This window comes from Eretmochelys imbricata, chromosome 1 (genome assembly GCF_965152235.1).
Source record: "Eretmochelys imbricata isolate rEreImb1 chromosome 1, rEreImb1.hap1, whole genome shotgun sequence".
Taxonomy (NCBI): Eukaryota; Metazoa; Chordata; order Testudines; family Cheloniidae; genus Eretmochelys; species Eretmochelys imbricata.
In genome coordinates this window covers 17,857,630-17,868,103 of record NC_135572.1, presented here as the reverse complement: position 1 = coordinate 17,868,103, position 10,474 = coordinate 17,857,630, and the positions used below count along the sequence as shown (strand labels likewise).

The 10,474-nt window shown below is 47.7% G+C and overlaps 1 protein-coding gene across 1 annotated transcript; it reads left to right on the top strand.

Annotated features, from left to right (window-relative positions):
• The first annotated feature begins 3,869 nt into the window (after positions 1-3,869).
• Positions 3,870-7,555, top strand: KCTD14 (potassium channel tetramerization domain containing 14). The gene is made up of 2 exons (XM_077842050.1): positions 3,870-3,929; positions 6,884-7,555. The coding sequence occupies exons 1-2, from the start codon at positions 3,870-3,872 to the stop codon at positions 7,553-7,555; spliced, it is 732 nt and encodes a 243-aa protein (XP_077698176.1).
• The last annotated feature ends 2,919 nt before the right edge of the window (positions 7,556-10,474 follow it).

Here is a 10,474-nt window from a genome sequence, read left to right as displayed (position 1 = left end):
ACTCTTTATCCCTTTCTCCAGATCATTTATCATTGTCGAGGCTTGGGCTGTGACCTTTGTGGTCCTCATAGATTGGGCCTGCTCAGTTAACAGTTCTAAGAATTCTCCTCTCCTTCAGGCTGGTGGACAGGGCGGTTGGGGAAGTGCAGGAGCAGCTTTCAATGATTTTCCGAGTGCTTCTTGCCAAGACACAGCCCAACACTGAGATCCGGGCTGACGTTGCAGTCCAATACAAGGTAAAATCTAGGCTTCTAGGCTATACTTCCCCTAAAGGAGGAGCCTAACTAACTGCCCTAACAATGGTCGCCGTGGCTTTTCCTGGGGCACATAGAACAGCAGCGACAATGAAGATGCCGATGGTGGGAAACCCATGAACCTTGTCACTCTAGACTATGGAGCCTTTCAAGCTCTCTGCCTTTTTTCCCTTTCCCAAGGGAGAGTGAGACGCAAACCAGCAGGCTGTGGGGAGCTATGGAAGAGCACAGTCAGTGTTTTGGGGGGGATGAGAGCCCTCTCTCAGCTCCGCCGCTCTCATCCCCCCGAAATCATTGACTGTGCTCTTCCAGGGCATTGTTTGCTCTCCCCACACCTTCCCCAGTAGCCTCCCTTCGACGGGAGGAAAAGAGAAGAGCACCAGGCTGCAAGAGCAACTGTTTCCATGCAGTGCTAGTACAGAGGACTTTGTTCCGGAGTCAGACACTGACAGTTCAAAGCTACTTGCAGGAGTCAATTGCAGCCCCACAGGGTGGAGGGCTACAGCCAAACAGGCCAGACCAGTGGGCCCGCTGTCTCTACCGGGGCCAGTTCTAGCAGCTTCAGAGGCAGGTGTACAATGCCCACAACTCTGCAGTGACGTGCCCCCTGGGGAGAAAGGGTGGGGGGAAGGGGTTCTTAAACCCATTTCAAACAGGAGTGATTTGGCAGTTGGAAATCAAAAACCCATAACAAAAAAAATCCAACTGGGAGAAGCTCATATACTAGGACCGTGAAACAGCGTCTTAAAACTAGCCATGCTGTCAGCAGGGTTCTGCAAGCTCAGCAGCAGAGCAACAACGATCCTACAGCTCACAGACATGGCACCTTTCAGTCAGTCAACTCAAAATGCTTCACAAACACTGGCCTTGATTCTTCAGGGTCACATGCTGGTGTAAGTGACCCCAGCATAAAGCAGGGGTAAGAGAATGGAGGCTGAGGCCCAGGAACTGTAACCCGTTCAAGAGGCTGGTCCACCAGAGGAAATAGCCTACTACTGCTACCACCTTTGCTTAAGTGGGGGAGATCTGTGCTGTGTTGTTGAAGGGCCTGTGTTCAGATCCTGAGGCAGCCATAAGCACCCCTGATTTTGGTTTTGGAAAATCCTATTGATGAGCTTTAACAAAGCTAACCTCTCCCCTCTTTATTTGCCATGCTCTAGTTCAGGGGTTTTCAACCTTTTTTTTGGGGGGCCCCTAACATGCTATAAAAATTTCATGCCCCACCTGTGCCACAACGTTTTCTGCATATCCAGTAGATTAAAAGCCAGGACCAGGGTTCGGGGGTAGCAAGCAGGGCAGTTGCCTACCAGGGCCCCACGCCACAGGGGCCCCACAAAGCTAAGCTGCTCGGGCTTTGATTTCAGCCCCCAGTGGTGGGGCTCGGGCTTTGGCTTTCTGCCCTGGGCCCCAGCAAGTCTAACACCGGCCCCTCTCTGGTTTATTTTGATTGACCCCCTGAAATCTGCTCAAGGCCCTCCTGGGGCTCCCGGACTCCTGGTTGAGAACCACTGCTCTAGTTAAAAGTTTGCAAGGGTAGAGAGGTGAGGTTCCATCCATCCAATCCTGCAACTGCAGGAACAGAGGCTGGTGACTCCAGTAACAAAAACTCACTGTACAGAACGAACTTTGAATTTATATCAGTCAACAGCTTCAGGTTTACAAGTGAATTAAATCCAGGATGTTCGAAAGGCATAAGTGAGTTGTCCCCATGTAAGAATGGGATTTGCAAAAATCAGTGACCTAGAAAATTCAGACCTGCCAACCCTCACTGTTTTCCAGTGAGTCTTGATTGTTTATGTGTTAAGAGGCTCACACAACCTCCTACCTCCAAGGACGTCTCAGGTTTCACTGCACTCAGCTCTGTTAACTCTTTAGGCCTGGCAAGAGAAAATCCAAGCACCGCACTAAAAAGAATGCATAGTAACTCAGACATGGATTATTTGTGAGGATCTCTGGGGAGAAATGGTTACAGCTGTGCAGGAAGCTCTGAACATAACCTAACAGGATGTCACACTCGTCTGGTCTGGGTTGCATCATAAAATCAAGACTTGGGCCAAGTTCACTGAAAGGTTCATTCAGGTGCATGAGTCATTCAGTGGAATCTTGGCCTAGCTTTGATCAAGCCTTGGCTGATGATGGGTTTAATTTCAAAAACTAGTGACACGAGTCAAATTCAAATCTCTTTCACTTTGTGCTGCAAGCTTCTTTCTGGATCAAACCTTAAAGCCTGGTTCTTGCCGGGGGAGAGGGATGCAAACCCACACAAAGCAAAACCAAAAAAGAGTTGGCATGAACATTTGCAAACTGACACAGTCCAGCTGTGGGAATGAGGTGCAAAGAGAGAAAGACAGACAGACTAAGGAGAGGATATACTGGCCTCTGACGTAACAGGTGAACCTCAAAAAATCTGGAGCAGAGATGAGGCTGTATTGCAAGATTCTGCTATGGATCTGAATTTCAGCATCGTTTTTGGGTCAGGTCTTGGATTCAGCACTCTCCTTCCTTTTAGGGTGACCAGATAGCAAGTGGGAAAAATTGGGATACTTTTTTTTTCCAGAGGATAGAGGGCAAATAGTTGCATATAAAAGACAAAGTCCCTAATAGTAGGACAGTCCCGATAATAGCAGGAGATCTGGTCACCCTATCTCCTTTAGAGTTCCTGTTTATATTCACTCTTATTTGAACCTCTGTGGTTTAAAAATCTGGCTGGAAATCTCATTAGCATAGATTCTCCTCCCCTCCCCCCCCCCAAGTTTTCTGATGCTGCCTGACTCCAGCTAGGCTGGCAATACCACAACCAAGGAATTTCTGGTACTTTCCACCTTTGATCCCAGGTGAATCCAGGTGTATGAAAAATGCGGTGAGGCGAGGCTGTTAACCAAACGTTTGTGAACTATCAAAAAAGGTTCAGGGTTGAATGGAGCTTCGGCTCTGATCTTATTTTACCTGCACCAATTAATGAATGTCTGAGCACCCCAGAAAAACACAGGCACGTATGGGCATCCGAGTCTGGACACGTTGGCCAAAGCGCATGTGAACTATGGGCTGTAAGGTTCAGACTAACCCACGTACTGTGTCTTTAAACAGAGTGAGGAGGCCAAAGGGCAGGGACAGCAGGGAGTAACCAGTTCAGCCAGAGAGTTGTCACACATGGCAGTGCTCCCGGACAGGCTCTGTGCATTGGGAGGGATTGTCTGGGGTTTAGTCACTGCACTGTATCACAGGCGGATGCACTGGGCACTCAGCCCAGGTCCACCCTGCCCCTCACAAGGTGTTGTGTGCGACTTGCCAGAGGGCTGATGAATACACACTTCCGCTTACAGGCTCAGCCCCCCGCTCTGTCACACCTGTAAGCTGTCGCACAGCAGCACCTGAGCACACTTGCGCCCTTAGGACAGCAGCTGGGCTGGAGTCACACACAGGAGCCGAGAACAGACCTGAGCCACTGCACAGAAGCTGAGGGAGAATTAGAGAAGGGAGCCTGGAGCTATCCTGTACCCCTTGGCAGAGGCCGGGAGAGTCAGAGAGAAGCCCTGATCTGAGTGCCAAGCAGCAAGTTCTTCTTGTACCTCTGAGCCTCCCGCTCCCTTCCTTTGCCCTGCAGGCCTGGGGGAGATGAGCATTTCATCTGAGCACCGATCCCTGGGGAAACAAGTCACGAGCAGTCTACAAACGGTGAGGGGGCTTGGCAATCTTCTGCCTGGTGGGGGTCTCAGCAGTTTGGGGGTGGGAACAGCATCCTCCTTTGCCCCATTCTGGATGTTATGCTGCTTTTAGCCTGCTTGCCATTTCTGAGACGCAGGGGTCAGCCAGCACCCAGAGATATGACCCAGAGGTGACTGTATGAAAAGCCTTTAGTTCCAGTTTGATCACATTGTCCATTCTGAGCATAATGGTGCCTCCAACTTAGACTCAAGAGTTCTGGCAATGACACGGCCTGCACTCGGCAGTGATTTCTGCTCCTGAACTGAAGGGTTTAACTTGTATTTGTTGGAAAATTTTAAAAAAACAAAAACGCAAGCTTTTCTTGCTCGATGGGGTATTATATAGTTGACAATTGCAAGGAAGTTATCCTAGCATTTTAGATTTGCAGAACATTGACACCAGACTAGAACAGCAGGTTTGCTAATTCACGCTAATGTTAAGGACACCTAGGTCAGGTCTACACTAGGAAATTAGCTTGGTATACCTACATTGCTCAGGGTATGAAAAATCCACATCCTTGAGTGACACAGTTAAATCGACCTAACCCCTGGTGTGGACAGCGCTAAGTCAGCAGGAGAATTCACCTCTCGGGGAGGCAGAGTACCTACGTGCACAGCATAGGTAGCCTCTTCACTGAAGTGCTACAGTGGCATAGCTGGAGTGTTTTAAGTGTAGACTTGCCCTTAGTGAGAGTCCCCAATAATAATACCCAGCTGGTATATAACGCTTGTCATCAGGAGATTTCCAAGTGCTTTACAAAGGAAGTCAGTATCACAATCCCCATTTTATAGATTAGGAAACTGAGGCACGGAGCTGGGACGTGACTTGTCCAAGGCCAACCAGCAGGCCAGTGGCAGAAGCAGGACTACAACCTAGGTCTCCTGAGTCCAAAGCCAATGCTCTAGCCACTAGACCACATTACCAAGGGTTACTAATTAGTGAGTTGTAAAACGTGTTCATTTCCTTTGACAGAGTAGTTTGCTGTTAGTCATTGATGACAACCCTTTGTAAAGGTTTCTGTAAAAAGAGCGAAGGCTCAGCAGTACAAGACCTCGCTTCCCAGCCCTGCTGTTTGATCTTTGCTGGGAAGTGGGGTGAAATTGCTAGTTTTCAGGTGGGACTTATTGAGTTTGTGGGCTAGTGTAAAAACATTAAGTGAGGTTCCACTATATAAGTATTGTTGGGTCTTGGTCTCCTTTTCCTGCACCTGGCACAGTCATTTACACCTCTGTCAGGTGGGTGAAAATAATTCCCAATGTGAATGACACCATTGTACACCCACTTTGCTTTGGTGTAAATGACTGTGCAAGGTGCAGGGCAATGGAGAATCAGGCCCTTTTTATTTCACTGTTCCTTGGACCTAAGCTTATATGTAACCTTCATGTTCCCCCTACATTTTCTGGCTACAGGCTCAATCCTGAGCACCTGGGCCCTGACCTAGCAAAGCACTTTAAGCTTGCAGTTAGTTCTGCTGGAGTTGATCCTTACATGATCAAGCCCTATGTGGACGAAAAAGAGCAGATGAGCTACAACAGGAAATCAGTTTTGTGCCTGATGCTTTCCCAGCAGCTAGGTGTGGTTGTAGCAGTTTAGAGCACATGACTTGCATTCCAGGAATAATTGTGTTAGAGAACACAAACCTGCTTCATTCCTGACTTTTAAATAAACAAGAAAACCATCCTTCCCCCCACACACGCTTTGCTGCACTGAGCACTGAATAAAGTGGCTCTGCAGAAAGGGGGGAGGTGTCACTTTTTCATCACTCAGCACTGGGGATATTGTGCTGCTGGAGGAGCCATCAGAAGTAACTAGTCTACACTGGCAACGCTAAAGGACTGCCACGGCAGCACTTTAACGTGGCGTGTGTGGTCGCAGCGCAGCACCGGGAGAGAGCTCTCCCAGCGCTCTGAAAAAACCATCTCCCCGAGGGGCACGGCTCCCCGTGCTGGTGCACTGTCTACGCTGGTGCTTTACAGCGCGGAAATTTGCTGCGCTCAGGGTGTTTTTGCCGGTGTAGACCAGGCCTAAGATTGTGACCTCTCTGGGCATTCAAGGATCCCATGGCATTTTTCACAAAAGTGATGACATTATGGCTTGCAGAAATTCAAATTTGAGTAAGTTCCCCTGTAGTGTTAGGTTGCCATATTCTTCTTCACTTCATGGCCTAAACGCTATGGGAAAGGTTTAGGCTGCCTTGATAAACAGCTGTTATCTTTCACCCCAGAAATGGCGGCATTTCAGTGGTGCATGATCAGCTAATCTGGTCCAGTTTTGGGATTTATAACAATGCCCCAAAATAGGTAAAACTAATTTGGGGTTTTGTTACTAAAATTTCACACAGCTCTTGTCCCTGCTCTTAAGGAAAAACCCAAATTAAGGGGAGAGGAAAATAAAACTTCAGTTATTAATACTGTAACAAATCCTTGGTTGTCCTCATGCTTGTTGCTATCACCTCAGTGAAACTTCACAATAGCAGGGAGCGACCTCAGCACTTTCTGTTCCCAAGGCATAGGCCTCTATCACGTGAGCTAATGGGAAATGCAGAGACAGAATGGTCCAGCAGTTAGGGCACTCATCTGAAATCCAAGTTCAAGTCCCTGTGTGACCTTGGCCAAGTCACTTACTCTCTCTGTGCCTCATCTTCCTAACTCTAAAATGAGGATAATGGCACTTCCCTACCTCACAGGGGTGTTATGTGGAGAAATGCATTACAGAATGTGAGCTGCTTAGATATTATGGCAATGGGAATCATATAAGTATCTTAGACAGACTCTTTGTTAGCTATTAGCAGGATATGAACTCAGATGCAGGGGTGAGCAGTTCTGAGCCCATCCACTCGGGGGCAGTGACACACTAGCCAGTTAATTCCAATTCCCCACTGCTCTGACATGTAATGGGTGTGGTATTTTCCACTGTGATTGCAGCTGTCACCGATCGTGGAGTTAAACATTGGCGGGGAGGTGTACACAACAACGCTAAGCACCCTGAAGAAACACCCTGGCTCCAAGCTGGCAGAGATGTTTACTGGCCAGCCCAAGCTCAGGACTGACTCAGAGGGGAGGTTCTTCATTGACAGGCCAGGCACCTATTTTAAGTACATCTTGGAATACCTCCGCAGTAACCAGGTGCCCACCCAGTGCATCCAGGATGTGTATAAAGAGGCATTGTTCTATGACATTGAGCCTCTGGTCAAGCAGCTGGAGGACTCCCCTCAGATTTTTGGGGAGGTGGTGGCAAGGAAGCAGTTTCTGGCCCATGTGCCCAACTACAGCGAGAACATTGAGCTGATGATTCGCATTGCCAGGGCAGAGGCGGTAGCCTCCCGCCAGTCCAGCGTCACAGTGTGTGTGGTCAGGACCGAGGAGGATGCAGCCAAGTGTCACGACACCCTGAACAGCTTGGACATGGATAAGAAATCTGTGGTGAAGTTTGGCCCTTGGAAGGCAACGCCGAGCATTTCTGACCTGTTGGATTGCATTAAAATGGACATTGAAGCCAAAGGATACAAGATTTCCTTCCAGCCCCACGTCACGGAGAAAGGCTTCCGGATCAAATCCTACGTCTTCTTCTACAAATTCCTGTTCACCTGGTGGTAGCAAAAGGGAAGGGTTGGCAGTGGTTTTTAAATGGCTATTAAAATAAATAGACTTCTGTTGTTTTAATATAGAAAATCTCTCAGAGATCAGATTCTGGAATCTAGCCAAACGGCACACCTCACAAGTTGAGATGTGTGTGCAACGGGAGTGTAAATCCTCCCCGCCCCCATGCTATTCCAAAACTGAGTCTATCGTGTACAGGCCTGGTCTTCCAGTGTAAGTCAGAGCAGCCGTAGACTGATTGCTAACAGCCCCCAGGGGCTGAAACCACATTCAGGGGACCAGAGCAGTAGAGGGTGTCATCCTCTTTACTCTGACCTCATTCTGTGTAAACAGCCAGAGCTGCGGGTAGTGTAGTCTCTACACAGCTCTGGGGCAATCGTCCTGGGACTGAGTTAACCAGTTTTACAGCCAGAAGCAGCTGTCAGTGCAGTGCAAAGTAGCCACATTGGAGGATCTGGTACAGAATTTTTACGGTTGCTACACATATACAATAATAGGCAGAACGAACTTTGCTTGGCTTCCAGATCCCAGGTCATGTTTGCAGTACTGGGGGGAAATCATCTTTGTAAAAAGAAAAGGAGGACTTGTGGCACCTTAGAGACTAACCAGCTTATTTGAGCATGAGCTTTCGTGAGCTACAGCTCACTTCATCGGATGCATAAAGTGGAAAGTGTAGAAAATCTTTTTATATACACACAAAGCATGAAAAAATACCTCCTCCCACCCCACTCTCCTGCTGGTAATAGCTTATCTAAAGTGATCACTCTCCTTACAATGTGTATGATAATCAAGTTGGGCCATTTCCAGCACAAATCCAGGTTTTCTTGCCCCCCTTCCCCCCCCCACAAACCCACTCTCCTGCTGGTAATAGCTTATCTAAAGTGACCACTCTCCTTACAATGTGTATGATAATCAAGGTGGGCCATTTCCAGCACAAATCCAGGGATTAACAAGAACGTTGGGGGGGGGGGGGTAGGAAAAAACAAGGGGAAATAGGCTACCTTGCATAATGACTTAGCCACTCCCAGTCTCTATTCAAGCCTAAGTTAATTGTATCCAATTTGCAAATAAATTCCAATTCAACAGTTTCTCGCTGGAGTCTGGATTTGAAGTTTTTTTGTTGTAATATAGCAACTTTCATGTCTGTAATCGCGTGACCAGAGAGATTGAAGTGTTCTCCGACTGGTTTATGAATGTTATAATTCTTGACATCTGTTTTGTGTCCATTTATTCTTTTACGTAGAGACTGTCCAGTTTGACCAATGTACATGGCAGAGGGGCATTGCTGGCACATGACGGCATATATCACATTGGTGGATGTGCAGGTGAACGAGCCTCTGATAGTGTGGCTGATGTTATTAGGCCCTGTGATGGTGTCCCCTGAATAGATATGTGGGCACAGTTGGCAACGGGCTTTGTTGCAAGGATAGGTTCCTGGATTAGTGGTTCTGTTGTGTTGTATGTGGTTGCTGGTGAGTATTTGTTTCAGGTTGGGGGGTTGTCTGTAGGCAAGGACTGGCCTGTCTCCCAAGATTTGTGAGAGTGTTGGGTCATCCCTCAGGATAGGTTGTAGATCCTTAATAATGCGTTGGAGGGGTTTTAGTTGGGGGCTGAAGGTGACAGCTAGTGGCGTTCTGTTATTTTCTTTGTTAGGCCTGTCCTGTAGTAGGTGACTTCTGGGAACTCTTCTGGCTCTATCAATCTGTTTCTTCACTTCCGCAGGTGGGTATTGTAGTTGTAAGAATGCTTGATAGAGATCTTGTAGGTGTTTGTCTCTGTCTGAGGGGTTGGAGCAAATGCGGTTGTGTCGCAGAGCTTGGCTGTAGACGATGGATCGTGTGGTGTGGTCAGGGTGAAAGCTGGAGGCATGTAAGTAGGAATAGCGGTCAGTAGGTTTCCGGTATAGGGTGGTGTTTATGTGACCATCGTTTATTAGCACTGTAGTGTCCAGGAAGTGGATCTCTTGTGTGGACTGGACCAGGCTGAGGTTGAGCATAAGCTTTCGTGAGCTACAGCTCACTTCATCGGATGCATACTGTGGAAAGTGTAGAAGATCTTTTTATATACACACAAAGCATGAAAAAATACCTCCTCCCACCTCACTCTCCTGCTGGTAATAGCTTATCTAACGTGATCACTCTCCTTACAATGTGTATGATAATCAAGTTGGGCCATTTCCAGCACAAATCCAGGTATTCTCACCCCCCACTTTAGATAAGCTATTACCAGCAGGAGAGTGGGTTGGGAGGAGGTATTTTTTCATGCTTTATGTGTATAAAAAGATCTTATACACTTTCCACAGTATGCATCCGATGAAGTGAGCTGTAGCTCACGAAAGCTTATGCTCAAATAAATTGGTTAGTCTCTAAGGTACCACAAGTACTCCTTTTCTTTTTGCGAATACAGACTAACACGGCTGTTACTCTGAAACCCATCTTTGTAAAGCAGCAAATCAGGTCTGGAAGTGTCATTGAGAGAGGAATAAATATGGGAGTACACCAAGTCCTTAGTCTGAATATAGCTTCACTCTTAAGGGTACTTCTGCTCTTGGAGATAGGGACGGGGTGTGTGATTCCCAGCTCGAGGAGAATACCCATGCCAGCTCTGATTGAACTAGCATGCTCGAAGTACAATGTAGTGAGAATGGCAGAAGGGGCTAACTGCCCTGAGGACATGCCCCTCTGAGGCCCTAGAAACATTCTCAGGGCGGCTAACCCATCCCGCAGCTTGCCTTGCCATGGCTACCTTCTGTTTTTAGTGGACTAGCTCAGTGGGAGTTCACACAGGTATGACTCCTCGAGGGGGGAATCACACAGCCCCAGCTGCCAGGGCAGACATACTCACTGGTCTCTCAGCTACATCTGCGTATGATCAATTATATGACTTCAGTTGAAGGAGTTATATAAGCACATGCAA

Excerpts from the sequence above, each read along its gene's own strand:
- KCTD14 (XM_077842050.1), top strand. The coding sequence starts at position 3,870 with ATGAGCATTTCATCTGAGCACCGATCCCTGGGGAAACAAGTCACGAGC. Across the intron at positions 3,930-6,883 it reads TCACGAGCAGTCTACAAACG|CTGTCACCGATCGTGGAGTT; the intron begins GTGAGGGGGCTT and ends CTGTGATTGCAG.